The following is a 15,868-nucleotide window of genomic DNA, read 5'->3' as shown; positions in this document are numbered from 1 at the left end:
CATGGTCTGTTTTAGGTCTGTTCTCCCTCTTCCCCCTCCTGAAGCTTCTTTCCTGATGCAAAACAAGACTTTTTTTTTTAAAGCAAATTAGCACTTTTGTGCCTTAATACCTAAAATATCTGAATGCAGTCGGAAGCGGTTTAGTGAGAAACAAGCAGAACAATGGTGGGCAGAGAACCGGGCAAGGGTGTACGAGCGGTACAATGTGCGGATGGTGGACAAGTCCAGTGTCAGTGTTGGGAGTGAGGACTTAGCTCATTGACACAAACAATCTATCAATCAAATGGGTTTTTGGAGTTGGGCTTCAATCATCTGCAAGCTCACATTGATCGATTAGATGTTCATTTCATCTTATTAATGGTTTAAAGAAGTAATGATGACATAACAAATGGGTAGAAGATTAGAGGTTGTTTGTGTTTTTTTTTTTTTTTTGGAAATTTTTTCTTCTTATCTTTTTTTTTTTTTGGTGGGCCAAAATGTGCCTGTGTGTGGATAGTGGAGTGGGTTGAGGTTGACAAATGTAAATTCTTAGTAGGTTGCGGGCTTTTATTCTAAGCAGCCACCTTGTAAATTCATAAGCAAATGCATCTTCACAGTTTCTTGGTCATTAGCAACATTTTCTGTTTCCACTACAATACTACATTGCAATATTCTTAGCATCGACTGGGGAGAGGGAAGAGGGATATGTTAAATCAATGTTGGAGTTATTTATTTATTTATTTTTTATGTATGTAGGAACCATCACCAATTATAATTGGATATATCTGATGTGACTCAATTATTTGTCACCATTCTCCTAAATATGGTCATTTTAAGTGATGTTTCTTATCTTGAAGTTGCTGTGTCATAGAGTTTATTCATTGTTGCAAAGAGCTGATGTTTTGTTTCTGAACAGAGGCATTTTTATTTTAATTTCATACTCATTGCCATTCAGATGGCTGTCCAAAGTCAGTGTTTAGTAAGTAAATCGTTGGAAGCTTTTGGTTAATTTCATGCCTTCCAAATAAAATTGATTTAAATCTAACCCTTTCTGTTCTGTCCTTTTATTTGTGTGATTGGTAGAATGGTTGAAAAAAAGTTTAATCCAATACTGGTTGCTTCTATTGGATAGTTTTGTTGATGCTATTCTGTTTGGTTCGAAAACTGGGAATAATTAAAGACCGTGGTAGATTTTTGAGATTTTTCTTTTCGGGTAAAATCTGAATTGGCAGGAATGAGGGTGGGATCTTGTATATTCATGGGAATCCTATCTCAGTAAAATTATGTCTTAGAAAAAATTTCTACACTTGGTTACTAGTTGTAGGATGGTAATTAGTACCAAAAAAAAAAAAGAGCAACTCAGTGCATGAGGCTCCTACTACTACGAGGTCTGGGAGGGGCAAGTTGTATGCAGCCTTACCCCTTGCTTCGTAGAAGACGCTGTTTCCAGGATAACTAGAACCATATGTGTTTTGATAATTGGGATCCTATCTCAGTAAAACTTTCTACACCATTCTATATCTCACAAAGTGATCTCTCCTTTTGTTTGTGTCTACTGTCTACGATATGTTAAGGTTCATTCATCCACAAGATTTGAGTGGTTGGCAGCAAATACAATATCACCATATATGTTTTGCATTAAGTAGACATCAACCAAAACCTTATCATTTGTTATTACTACCACTTTTAAACATGTAAACATACATACTTTTTACTTCTTCATGGAATCAAATACTTTTCTAATGCTTGAAGGGTAGCATATTAGGGACTACTAACTACTATCTTGTTTACCGAAAAAAAAAAAAACTACTACCTTCAAATATTACATATTTCAATTGTAAATCTACATATACATGGATTCTTGGGAAAAGTATGAGGAGTTTTATGAGAAGTGAAAGAAAGTAATTATCTTGGTGGCCTTGCTGTCGTTATAGAAGTGGAAAATTGTAGAAAATTCTTTCTCCACAAACAATCCATCATGGTGAGACTCTTCGGGAATATATTGAGACGGAGAGAATTATTGATGTATCTGACAGTACATGTCATAGCATCATAAGAATAAGTAGAAACACCTTTTTTAGTTCAAGTCATATGATGCGTGAGATGGACCTTCTTACTGATAGCCCTTCAATACAAGTGGAGGAGCACTTGGTAATAGACAATTGGTCACAAAACCAGGAACTGAAAGATGGTACATGGGTTTAGTCATTCTGGTGAGACTGTTGAGCCGTTACTTTTACATTGTATTGGGTGCCTTGATGAAATTGTACCCAATTTTACTGAAGCCACCAAGTACCACAAAGCATGAAAGAATAACTGGCAATGCTTTTATCTATACTTCAAAGACGGTGTTGGAGCCATAGATGGTTCACACATCCTTGCATGGGTACCTATTGATCAACATTGGCGATTTCGTGACAGGCATGGAAATATATCTTAGCTGCCTGTGATTTTGACATAGACTTATATATTTAATGTTTGGGTGGGAATGATTGGCATCTGATTTGCGCATTTTGGATAATGCCCTTCATATGGATGGTGAAGGAAAGATGGTGGTACCACATGGTAAATTCTACTAGTTGATGCAGGGTTTGCCAATCAAGAAAGTTTTTTGCGACCTTATCATAACGTTCGCTACTATCTGAAAGAAAGGCGATGCCCTCGCGAGAACGTGTGTATATATATATATATATATATATACTTTTTGGGAGCCCTCGTTGGCTAGATAAACTCCATCATGGGATTGACCAAGATTCCAAGCATCTCAGGTCTTGAATGCTTATCTTTGACAAATGGAGTCCATTGACATCGGTTGGGTATCAGTCAGACCTTCATAGTAAAAGATTATATTTTAAAGGCCGTGATCGGTCAAAGGAATCAGAAATTATCTTATGTGATCTTATTATTAAAATATATATATATATATATTTGATTTAAAATCTTCATTTATGGTTTTGAAGACGGTCAGAATAAACTTTTAACAGTGTCGTGAGGTTTTGTAGAAAATTGTATGCACAAAAGCGTAAACGACCACAAGTTATAAAAAACTGACAACACAATGGGATAGAAAAATTAAAGGATATATATATATATATATATATATATATATATAGAGAGAGAGAGAGAGAGAGAGAGAGAGAGAGAGAGAGATATTTTTTTTGAACTTAACGATGGTGCCCAGGGGTCTGTGGCATCACCAGATTACCCAAAAAATAGGATTTCGGTTAATAAACTTCAGACAATGATATATTTCAAGCCAGTGGTTCAATATTCACGAGCTGTATATATTGTTAGAAAAATATTTCCGAGTATTATTTGATGATGCAGAGATCATATGCAAATTCAATCAAGAATACTTGTACCATTTATCTATGCATGCATGCAGGTTTTACCATTCATGTATCCACAATAAAATGTGGAGTCTGTTCTTTGACATTCACAACCATGTAGCACAGTCTAATCTAAGAGAAACATCCTGTAGACACCACATTTTGTCACACTAAAAACAGAATGATGAACTTGGAGTCTTAGAATGATGAGTGAGACCCAATTTTAAGTGTCAAGACCTCTTATTCGAAAGCCTAACCAATTTGATACCCTCCCAAGAAATGGCATAGAAAAACTATAATAAATTAATCAAATTGCCCCTAATAGGGTTTGACCAACCAAACGGCCTTGGAATTGGCCCAAAACTTTATACAGTTAAGTGGAACACAAAAGCTTGTTGGGCTGCCTATAGCTATCTTATCTATTCTCATATTTTTAAAACCAGAAAAGCTGCTAATGATCAGCAAATACTAGTTTCAAAAAAAAAAAAAATCTGGCACATACTTGTTCATGGTAACAATGTTTATTAGGGCATCATTGGATATATCATCGATCGGATTACCAAGAAAAACACAGAAAATATCAATTTAGCAGAGGATCTGTTGATAAGAAACTATAGATAATCAAATCCTTAATCTCACCTTTGTTAAAACCATACTTCCTCAAGAGACCCTCTCTTAGGAACCCAACCTTCTCTAGTACCCTTTGTGAGGCCTTATTCTCTACCTCAACAAATGCTTGCACTCTAACCAGATAAGGCATTTCTTTGAAAACAGAAGAGAGTGCCATCTTCAAAGCTATGGTGGTTATCCCTTGGCCCCAATACTCTACTGCTAAGGCATACCCAATATGTGCTCTACATGTACCATCTCCAGATTCCGGCTTGACAGATACATATCCAATAGAGCGATCGTTCAAGCATATGGAGCGACGCCATGGGTGGGGAATGACAACTTGCTTGATGTAGTTCAATGCATGTTCCTTAGATGCGAAGGTGTTCCATCGAAGAGAATGGGTAACCCGATCATCGCTAGCCCAAACCATGAAGTCATCGACGTCGGAAAGTTTGAATGGCCGGAGAGAGATCTTGGTCGGATCCATTCTCTGTTTGACACTGCCGGAAACTACTAGGATAGTTTTTCTGAGTAGTGGATATATAGATAAAGCCCAGGGCATGGCATGAGCTAGATCACCACAACTGAATGAGAATGATTGGTGGTCGTAATTGGGGTAATGGGGTGGGGCAGAGGCCAGGCCGCCTTTGTTGAAACTTGAAAGAAGCAGAAAGAACTTATATGGGTAACCAGAAAGATAGATGGTAGAGAGAAATGAAGAACCAGTTTTTAGACCAAACCACATATTGAACAACGGAATGGACTTAGACCACTTCTGATTTGGCTTTTTACTGAACCTGATTATGGTTCGGCCAAACTTAAGTTAGTACTAGCAAATAGTGGTTCAACCCTTCAGGTGGACGGTTTTTAACTTCTTTTTCATGAGAAATGTTACACATGGCCACAGTTCAATCCACAAAAAAAAAAAAAAAAAAGAATCCTGTCAGTCTAGTGTAGGTAACACCAGCGAGCGGGCCAGTGGGAAGATGCATAGGGTTGAGAGGAGAGGGGAGGGGAGGGGAGGGGAAGAGCGTGGTCTTTGGGTATCCGCTAGTGTCTAGGTAGGCAACACCAGAATAGCAATGATCTTTTTCCCTAAGAAAACAATACCAAATATCTGGGCCATCTCCAGATTCATCCTTCTGAGGATTTTATAATCAGAATCAGCTTTGAATCTATCTCTACCGATTCCAATCATTTTTTTGGGTAGAAGATCTACCAAAAAAAAAACTCAAGAATACCACAAGATGTAAACAAATGAAACATATTGAAGGTTAAAAGTGAAATCTAATAGACCTAACCTACCACCCCCAACAACAACAAACAACAAACTCAACCTAATCTCAACTTAATGGGATCGGCTATATGGGTCCGTGCAAAACAGAAAATGGAAATCTGTAATCAAAACAAAATAGGAGAAATGAAAGTAAAAAGTGAAGCGCAGCCCAAAAAGTAAGGAAAATCATCAAAGACTTTTAAGAGAAAAAAAATACATCTAAGATAGAGAATGCTCACATATTTAGTAAATTAATTACGAGAAAGGGTTCTCTAACCAAGAAGCGCACCTCCAAAGTGAGGGCAGCTAGGTCATTTCATGTCAAGAAGAAAGAGATAGACACATAGAGCTAGCATTCCCTGCCCCAGCAGCTGAGAGAACCTTTTCCCATTAATTATACAAGAAAAGGTCTAAAGAGAAGCTTTGCATCATGGTCGATCAGTTGCTGATTCATTTTGATGAAAACATCAAAGAACTTGTCAGCATCATAAGGAAAATGCAGATTCAAATGTTTCTGTCAATTCTCTGTATCATCTCTCTATAGAAGGGGGAAAAAAAAATATTTAACTAGCCTCAGGTACCCAGAAACCCCATTTTAGAAAATACAGTCAACAATCCCTTGCTAGGTCAGATATGTAAAATGTGCTATGAAATCCAAAATAATAACTACGGGAAGAAAATGTATCTAAATAAATGCCCTAATGAACTAAGAAAAATGGGGCATGATTATTTGAGATTCAGTCAGAAGGAAACTAGAACTGCCATATCCATATGCCATCAGACAAAAATGTTTAAAATCAATACACCAGGGAAGATGGAGATGTTACGACCCATGTGCCCAATAATGGAACTAAAGTAAAGAGATGAAAATAAATTCTTGAAAATTTCCAATAGCTAGTCTTGAAGCTCAACAATCTTGACAACTGATGAGTCCCCAATCTTCTGGAAGACCACTATCCGGTCATGAGGCTTGAGCAAGCCAACAGATTTAGCATGATTCAAGGCAAGTGTTAGTCCAGACTCTTCAGTTGCCCGGTCTGATGTTGCCTGAAAGATAAAGAAGAAGCAACAAGCAATAAACAATGTTTCAGTAGGCTGAAGAATCTGAGATACAAAAAAAATGTAATGTTCTTTATTGGAACTTTTATTCTCTGAATAGTTATAACAAACAAATTTTTTTAAACTAAATTTAGAAGGATGTGTCCACATCCTTCTTTATTTTCTCTCGGTGTCATCTGTTATCAAACTGAATTAGTGGAATGCTATTGATATTATGTAACATGCATTGAAGTACAGCAAAATATTTGTCATCCAATTCAAGTTTCTTCATTTGAATCTGATTCTACTACTACTACCCTTTGATGATGAGAATCCCTGGTGACTAGGACAGTGCAGGTACTTGGCATCTCAAAGAAGCCACATCAATTTCTTAGTCAATAAGATCAACCATCAATCTCAATCTTCACTGCAGTTTGGACACAAACCAACACAGCTACTTTTTCCCACTGAGGTTTTGGATCTCACCCAGCATCCGCTGCCAATTCATGGTGGTCACTGGGGCTAGGATATCTCTAAATGAGTTTCATTTTTCAAGTTCCCTTCTACAGACTGAAAATGACAGCTCGATCAGAAGGGAACCAACAAGGCATCTGACTTGGAACAAGAATCCTTGTGGGCTTTAGAAAATTCTGCTTTCCTATTTTTCCAAAGGTTATTCTTTGTTGGAACTTGGATAGGATCTTTAAGGCTTTTGATGATATAGATCTTATCTACGATACATGTTAGAACTAATGAGATGCAGTTTCCATTCTGTCTCAGACTCTCTAAGTTATTATCAGGATCACATAGGTCTACAGTAATAATACAATGACCAGAATGCTCATAAGGGATCACCCAGAGCAGTGTACAGAAACACCAAGCCAAGATTATGGTTGAGAGGGCTCCAAGGCTATACTCCTATACGAGTGGTCACTCCCTCTCCTCAAGGACCTGAAAGACTGCCTCCAAGTGACAAACAGGGGCTTCAGTTGTCTTTCTATACACCACAATGTCATCAAGACAGACAATAACAAACTACTCGAAGTGAGGATAGAAGAGTTTGCACACGAGGGTGCTGAATGTAGCTAGTACAAAGGTGAGGCCAAAGTCCAACACTTCGTGAAGCCCAAGTGGTTATGGTGGTGCTACAAATCATCATTCCACCACCGCCTTGCAGCCCAGGTGGCTACGACGGTGCATATAAGTCATCAACTCCACTTCTCTTGTAGCTGAGTGGTAATGATGGAGTTTGCACTTTGCAGTGTTGCTGGAAAGTCATGGCTGAAGTAGGGGAAATGAGAGCACTGATGCACAGAAGGAGTCATCCATATGGAATATTTTGGATTGCATGGAATATGGTGGGTAGAAGGATCCGCTCATCAATTAAGCATACCACAGGTGTCATCTATATCATTATCCCAACCGTGCTAATATATGTGTATGCATATATGTTTTTATTTGTCCGCTTGGCACAACATTGATCAGATGATACAAAATAAGAATGCTTACCACATTGGGACTAGCCAATATAGGATAGACTCCCCTCACACCAAGGCATTGCCTAGCCTGCAGTACAAAAATAGATACAGGATATGTATAATGTTGAAAGAGATGAAAAGCCAACACATTCTTAAAGTGAAAGCTTTGTTGACTCACCTAATACCCAAATGAGCCCTGACAAATGTTAAGGGCCTAAAACTCAGTTGTGACAACTATTCATACCTGTGATGACCCGGAGAAATTCCAGTTCAATGAATTTGTCCTAAGACGTGGAATCACAATAGCCACCACGGGCACAGATGGCCGATATTTAGCAACCAACCTATCAATAAAAACTTAGCAGGTCAGGATCCCAGGTCACTATCTTATTTAATCTGTTTCTACTAGATAATTAACATCCCTTGAAGATCATAAACATGGAGAAAAGTACCTTGCTGCTCTTCCAGATGCTGTGAACACGACAATGATCGCTGCCTTGACTTTATTTGCAGCACGTACCTTTTACAGGTGAGAGGATTATCATGTTACTGTTTAAGGATATAAAAAAAAGCAGACAACCAATTCAAAAAATTTGAATACCGCTGATGAAGCAACAGATTCTGCATGTGACATTGGCTCTCCAACATGTTTGAGTATTTTCTTGAAAGTAAGACCCTGGTTGTAAACACATTCAGCCTGCAACAATGAACAGTATTTTTTGGGGTGAGTGTGTGATCACAAAGTTACAGAAATATAACAAAGCAAACTTGTAATGCAGAATCGATCTCAAACAAGGGAAGAACCAGTTGAAATCAATCGCAACAGGATCACAATAGGACAAATATGGACTTCCAACTCTCGCTCCTCTGAGAAGATTTGGAAAGACATCTTCTTCGATGTTAGCTCCAAGCTTTGGTATGTCCGTCAGTGTCGGATTGTTGATACCCCAAGGAACATGCTCACTGTTGTCTCATGGGGCCTCCCTCTCTCTCCTATTTCCCCACCTGATAGGTTCCCCCCCCCCCCACCTCTCTCTCTCTCTCTCTCTCCTGCTTTTCCCTTGTATATTCTTTCCTCTCCTTGGTAATGAATTTATTTATTCATCCAAATAATAATAATAATAATAATTTCTAACACTTGTTTCCCATATGAAAGAAGCAATAAAAAGTATATGATTTTGGATCACCACCAAAGCCTGTGGGAATGGATTCACCACCACAACAGGGTTGTCTCTGCATCACCACAGAACACTAAGGCATAAGCCAATAACACATTCATTCCATCCGATCATCCATTACAGCAGTACAATGCTTAAATAAAAATAAAATAAAATAAAATAAAATAAAATAAAATAAAATAAAATAAAATAAAAAAACAAAAAAACAAAAAAAAACTTAACAAATTGGCTATTACCAAAAAAAGAAAAAAAAAAGAAAAAAGAAACCTAGTCAAATCAAATCTTCAACCAAAGGAATACTCCATCAATCAAATCTTCTTAATATCCTTGATATGCAGGCCATAATATGGGCAGAATATGGGCCTTACGGTGAACCATATTATGGGCAGAATAGGGGCCTTAAGATTAAAGGGTTGAAATGCAAAAACGGTGTAACCAAGGTTGTATTACAACTGTGGAGAACAATTCACCCCAGATCACTGGTGTAAGCGGCTATATCTAATAGAAGGCTATGGGTCTAAGGAGGAGGCGCTTAAAGGGGACATTGTTGGTAACTATGCACCTGGGATAAGTTAGGAGAATATCCTTCAATTCCCAGTCCTTGAAGCCTGGGTGGATCTCTCTTGTGTTCTTGCTCTCATACTGGCATTGGTTATTGGTTTCTTATTCAAATTCTCAGATCACAGTCATTAACAAGTGTACTCTTAATTTCTGCAACTAGAACCCTAGATCCTAGACTTTCATATGCAAAGAGTTATTTTAGATTAAGCAAACCAGTCACCAGATCATCCTAAGATTTTCACCACATGTTCACAGACCCTTAAACAGGAATCAATTCAAATTTGGCTCTGTTCTGTTGGTTGGCTTTGAATATATCTTTGTTTTCCCTATTCTTCCCCTGCCCCCATCAGAACACTGTTTAGACCTTCCATCACCCGGAACCTATTCTGTCTGTGCATGGCCTAATTAAGATACTGATATTGGATTACATCATATCTGAAATCAGTAATTTAATTTAATATTCTAAATCCTAAAACAAACACACTGAAATCTCCTATTACCCTACTCCTTTTTGTCACTAGGAGTTGACAACAATTTCTGTTTTGCCCATCTTATTTGGCCGAAACTTTCAGCAGACCCTCCCCCCATTGCCCATTACACTAGACCTCATGATGCAGATTCTTCACCAACCTAGGTTTGTTTTATAAGGAATAAGCCTAGGGTTGGGTTCCATACATGTTGGGCCTTTGAACTCATGTGTTTCGAGTGTAATAGGCCACATTCACTGATTTGTTTCCTTTTTCTTTAGTTTCCTTTTTAGATGGGGATATTTAGTTTCTAATTTTCAGTCATAAGTTAGTTTCTAATTCCAATTGTTTTATTTCTTAGTTTACTTTTCCAGATTTGGTAACTAGAGGTTAGTAATCTTTATTTCAGTTTTTTAGTAACTTTGAAGTTACTAAATTGTAATCACTCCACACACCCCCCCCCCCCAAAAAAAAATCATTATTATAAATAAAAGAGAGGGGCTCCCATTAAGCCCCATGATTTTAAGAATGATTTTATGCATGAAAAAAAAGCTATGTTGCCGTTTGCTCTTATGAGTGTGCTTTGATCAAAGAGATGGACTGGTGTTTTTGATCCGGTGACTCTTTGCGGTGAGAAGCCTGGGTGGTTCTACAAGTGTTTTCTTCTTTTCTTTCATGTCTATTTTTAAGGTACTACTGCTATCATAAACCAGGTATTTTATATTTAAAATTCTGCCCAGAAAATCTCAGTCAAAGTAGCAATCGGCCTCTGCTCCCTGAAGCAATTCTGGTCCTTGCCTTGGGCTATAATTCTGGTTGAGTGTTCCCCTTTACCTGAGTGTGGATAGACCTTGATTGGGGCTGTTAGCCAATTTGAAGTTATTAAAATTCTCTCAAATTTTGTCTTTTAGTGGTTGTGCCTACCCAGATCTGAGATCGATGTGTCTGAATTACTTTCTGTTGTTTCCCTTGGTCTGCGGTTCATGTTGTTAGATTGAATTGGACCTAAGTGAAGCGTTGAGAGACCTATTATTAGTTCTACTCTTCTGTCCATATACCCTACTGGTTTGAGATCGATTATTTACTTCAGTTCTGCCCTGCTGATTATTGTAATCTGATTTGCTATATTAAAGTGTGGGCTGGTTTATGGTTGTTCTTTGGTTTAAAAGTTCCTGCAGATTGAGACATGGTTAGACCCCTAACCAAGTCTATATTACCTCACCCACAGCCCCATTGAACCAAATATTTTATTGTTATCTTAAATCACCATGATCTGAAGCTATCCGCTGAGAAAAGATCTTGTTTTGGCTACCGATTTGATATGCAAACCAGTACTACATTACCCCTCTTTCCCTGCAGAAATCGAATATCCATTCTCTTCATAATTGATTTCACTATACTTAATATTGAGATACGTACTGCAGGGGTATTATTGTCAGACCCTGTGGTACTTTGTTTAGTTGTCTTTGACCATGATAGGGGGAGTGTCCCTATGGTGGTGTGGGTTAAGTTGTAGAGTTTGTTTTTATGTTTAAGTTGCTTTAGTTAATTCTTTCCTTGTGATTAGACTTACTCTTAGTAGGTTTCCTACTAAGAGTCAGTTATCTATTATTGTAAGTATGGGTATTGACCACAATAAGAGACTACTGAATACTATCGTGGCCTGTTGAGGTCTCTTATCCTTCATTCGTTCTCTCTTTCTCCTTCTCTTATTCTCTTCTTCAAGCTCTGTGAATGATGATTCTTGGTTTCTCACTTGCTACACTTACTAAAGACAATTACCAAAAAAAAAAAAAGGGAGATTTAATTCTCAAAAGATTCTAACTTTCTCCTTTTAATAACAAAACTAACACTACACCATTGTATATCAACTCTCGAACTAGCATACATGAATACTTACTTCAAAACAAATTCTCCCAACGGTTTGTATTGTCTCAATAGGATAGAGACCTCGAAGTGTTTCTGCACCTAATAAAATACCATCTGTGCCTGAGAAATGTAAACATTGAGGAATACAGATAAATATCGAAGTATTTGGCACTTTGAACAAACTGGCAAATAGTTCAAAGCTAGAGATGCATTATGCAATTAGTTTATGCACCATCAAGGACAGCGTTTGCGACATCAGTGGCTTCTGCCCTAGTAGGCCGCAGATTTTCAACCATACTATCCACCACTCTGGTAATTATGGCAGGCTTCCCGGAGATGTTACACTTATGAACAGCAGCCTTCTGAAATAAGAATACCTACAGTAGGAGAAATCGTAAGTGCCCATGTACCAGTGTGCAGCGATATTTCAGAAAATACAGAAAGAGTTTCACATAATATTTCTCGCTTGATATATAGTGTCGTTACTATTATTTAATCCAGATGCCAAAGCACAATTTTTTTTTTTTCATATCCAAAACAACTTGTACTCCCCATCACTTAAATAAAAATAAAAAAATAAAAAAATTGTTTACAATCATTGTATCATGCAGTAAGAAGTTCAGAAAGGCATCTGGTAATAGGTGATATTGGCCATGTTGGCATGCAAGCAATCTAGCATTGACATAGGGACAACTGCCAATTGACATGGTCGACAAAATTAAAAAACAATAGAAATTGCATCTATTGATCAGAAATACCATAGTTTCTAAAACTGCGCTGTAGGTTGAACAAAAAAATGGCCCTAGTTCACCAACTAGCTTGTCCCAAACAAAATGGAGGAAAAAAATTATTACATCCATACGGTAATTAGCATCTCATATTACATTAAACAATTAACTTCTTCATTTATACATATTGTAGACAAGGGCATAACGAGCAGACATCATTATATTTGTGATGTACAGACTTCTTATGGAAAAGGACAGAACTCATAATGTCAGCAAATATTGCTTCATATTGCGCATGGAGTGGGGGCAGTGGAGGAGAAAGGAAATTAAGATGGGTCAAACCATAATTTGGTGGAGTATCATAAACTGACACATGCCCTGACTCTGGTACCTTGCCTATTTAGAAGAGTATCTGATGCAAAACACAAGCATCTCCCCAGCCTGAGACACATCCATAGAAGCCAATATGCTGACATTCCTGCATTTTTATGTTTATCATGCATGTTTACATGCAGTCCATACTTCTACACTTTACTGCGGGTAGACATGCTTATGTTTCATCGGGTTGCAAGCAAAGTGAATTGAAGGAAATAAAACTAGAATAAAATTAAAATGAAATTCTCTTAATCATTACCAAGACTAATTATGTGACAATACTCAAACGCTTACTAAAATATAGTAATTAAACTTCACATCCAACTTTGACAGATTACATAATTTGAATCGAAAGTATGACAAAGGTCTAACAATCTATTTGAAAGATTAACTTGGATTTGAATAGAAAAGTATGATGAAGGGCTAACAACTGAGAAGTGTTAAAACGTTTGAACACCATATCTACTATCAAGTAAATTTCTAAGTTAGTTACACGACCATGATTAGTAACATTTCCATTTTCTTTGCTTAAACATTACTTCCTTTCATTTCACTTTACTTATAATCAAACAGAGCCTTAGTTTCTTGATCACTGAAGAAAACAAGCACATATTATCACATATAATCATGCATAGTAAGTATCAATTCTCATATACAGGCACTAAAAGACTTCATTAGTTTATAGCTGTCTGTGTGAATGAATATAAATAAATATCCTCATTTAAAAGATACCCATATATATATATATATATATTCATAGGCCACCTCATCAATGAAGACAAGTATTTATTCTATGATTGCAGCAGATTGGTTTTGGGATGGGTTTAGACGTCAGACTAACCTGAACCTGACCCAACTGGCAATATAGATAATGTGGGGAAATTTAGCAAGGAAATACATAGAATAAGTGGAGAAATATGCAGGGTATAATCAATTACCAAGGCCTATAATGTCAAAGTAAGTCCATAAAGCGCAGTTAAGAGGCACTGTAGCAAAATGCCTTGGAAGTTGGAACTGCTATTTAAATATGTTGACTATATGCTTTCCAGAAAAAACACCAAAAATAACAAGTACTATGAAGAAAGCGAGTGTGTGTGCACACGCGTGCACAAGAGTGGGCATAAGCTTCTTAATTATAACAGGCTGTGATATGTGACAGGAGCAATTTGCTATTAGGAGTAAATAAGATAAAAGTACTTTCAGAGCTGCCATTAATGCTTGTTCATACCTTAAATGTTATAACCACAACCTTAGAGTACATCACAACCACCATGATGGAGTCCAAACATAAAATGGGAAAAAAAAATACACAGGACTAATGTATCGATTCTTCAAATTTGTACTTTTCAAGATTAATTTCTATACAAGAAGTCTTATGTAAGGACAAATGACTGGTCCAATGGGCCAACGTACTGCTAAACCGTGCTGCGGCTACAACACAGACTTGAAGAATTTTACACACATCATTCAAATAAGCATCACTTGACTACAGTATTAACAAACCGTTAATATTTCTGGGTGACAAATAGATGGAAGTGTTTACATACTAAACTTTAAGAGGACAGAGTTTGGTGAGCTTAATTGTGAGGGATAGAACAACAATTCAGTATTCAACTTTCCACTAAAAAAGGAACACATCTTAACACATCTTACCTTTTCAGGGGGTAGGTCTATTCCTAAATTCCCACGGGAAAGTATAATACCATCTGCTTCTTGCAGGATCTCATCAAAATGCTTTAAACCCTGGTAAAGATAAAGAATTTAAATAAGATGAATTCATCAAACGACCACTAAAAGTTAACCAGAAGAAAGCCAAGAAAAAAAAAAAAGAAGAAGCAGCAACATTATCATAAGGAGTTGTTTCATGTCAAACATATTGTCTCACCTCCACATTTTCAACTTTGGCAAATATTTGAGGTTCATGAAGATTATGTGTATTAAGGAAAGCTCTAAGCTGCACAGAAAAGAAAAATGTTGGAGTACCTATAGAATTCTATAAAATTAACAACGACATGAAAGTTCAATTTTAATATGGAGAGCCACTGATCATTATAAGCAATTAGATGATCTTATATTTAGGATTAGATGAAAAATATGATAAGTAATTACAAACAATATCATTTATCTTTTTTATTTGGATGAGCATAAGATATTCTACACTAATATTACAGATTATACATCAAAGGGAGCAGGATGTAGATGCAATAAGCAAGTACATGATATGAACACCAGAAATATTAAAATATGTCCATAGAGCTATAGCTGGCATGACTAAGAAAATGCACACCTCTCGGATGTCCTCTGCATGACGAGTATATGAAAGTGAAATGAAGTCAACATTATTATGAGAGGCCCAAGTAGATATGATCTGTTGCAAGTGTAAACCAATAACATACAGGTCAAGCACTGGTCACATATTAGTACAAAGTGGGAGACTGAATCATCTAGCAGAATAAAAAAATAGAAACTGTTTAAGGCTTGGAATAAGAAACTAGAGTCCAGCCTTCTAAAACAAGCAAAATAACAAAAATAGAAACAAGAAAAAGGAACCCATGACCCAAAATCAGAGTGAAACCATGGCTGAACCAATTTCTGGTTCAAACCAGACCAAAAATCTGGTCTAACCAGAACCACAGGCTAAGGAACAGCCTGTTTCTTCTTCCTCCTACACTGGTAGTATTTGGAGAACATGAGATTTTCATAAAATTTAAGTAGAGGCAGCGAAAACCTAGAATTTCAACTAAGCCATCTATGTAACCTGGTCAGGGAAAACATATGACATGGACGGAGCATTTGTAATGAAAAATCAAGTACGATGAGGCCCCTACAATTATGACGTTAGATAGTTGATCTACTATAATTAAGTTCCTCAACACAACAGTCTTTTGACAAACTGCTGTACCAATACGTACTATTAACTAAAACGAATTGACAAACTCAACCACTTGGATCCCATGAGAAAAAATAACCCCCACCCA

General features: G+C 37.0%; 3 protein-coding genes across 3 annotated transcripts in view; 1 reads left to right on the top strand and 2 right to left on the bottom strand.

Annotated features, from left to right (window-relative positions):
• The window catches only part of LOC122057347 (PH, RCC1 and FYVE domains-containing protein 1-like), a 29,311-nt gene extending 28,697 nt beyond the window's left edge, over window positions 1–614 (top strand). The window contains exon 10 of the mRNA XM_042619416.1: window positions 130–614. Within this exon, the coding sequence (XP_042475350.1) occupies window positions 130–262 (133 nt within the window). The 3' untranslated portion in view covers window positions 263–614. The remainder of the gene's footprint in view (window positions 1–129) is intronic.
• A 2,974-nt stretch (window positions 615–3,588) lies between these two features.
• LOC122057348 (uncharacterized N-acetyltransferase p20-like) lies at window positions 3,589–4,686 on the bottom strand. The gene has a single exon (XM_042619417.1). The coding sequence runs from the start codon at window positions 4,663–4,665 to the stop codon at window positions 3,889–3,891; it is 777 nt and encodes a 258-aa protein (XP_042475351.1). The 5' UTR covers window positions 4,666–4,686; the 3' UTR covers window positions 3,589–3,888.
• Window positions 4,687–5,940: 1,254 nt separating this feature from the next.
• Window positions 5,941–15,868, bottom strand: part of LOC122058003 (pyruvate kinase 2, cytosolic-like) — a 16,511-nt gene continuing 6,583 nt past the window's right edge. Inside the window, exons 7-16 of the mRNA XM_042620375.1 lie at window positions 15,178–15,258; window positions 14,776–14,844; window positions 14,544–14,633; window positions 12,020–12,164; window positions 11,819–11,907; window positions 8,314–8,409; window positions 8,165–8,232; window positions 7,957–8,056; window positions 7,744–7,800; window positions 5,941–6,243 (exon numbers count right to left, since the gene is read on the bottom strand). Of these exons, the coding sequence (XP_042476309.1) occupies window positions 6,091–6,243; window positions 7,744–7,800; window positions 7,957–8,056; window positions 8,165–8,232; window positions 8,314–8,409; window positions 11,819–11,907; window positions 12,020–12,164; window positions 14,544–14,633; window positions 14,776–14,844; window positions 15,178–15,258 (948 nt within the window). The 3' untranslated portion in view covers window positions 5,941–6,090. The remainder of the gene's footprint in view (window positions 6,244–7,743; window positions 7,801–7,956; window positions 8,057–8,164; window positions 8,233–8,313; window positions 8,410–11,818; window positions 11,908–12,019; window positions 12,165–14,543; window positions 14,634–14,775; window positions 14,845–15,177; window positions 15,259–15,868) is intronic.

The sequence above is a fragment of the Macadamia integrifolia genome, chromosome 12 (assembly GCF_013358625.1).
Source record: "Macadamia integrifolia cultivar HAES 741 chromosome 12, SCU_Mint_v3, whole genome shotgun sequence".
Taxonomy (NCBI): Eukaryota; Viridiplantae; Streptophyta; class Magnoliopsida; order Proteales; family Proteaceae; genus Macadamia; species Macadamia integrifolia.
The sequence above is the reverse complement of the archived record's forward strand: the minus strand, read 5'-3'. Positions and strand labels throughout refer to the sequence as shown.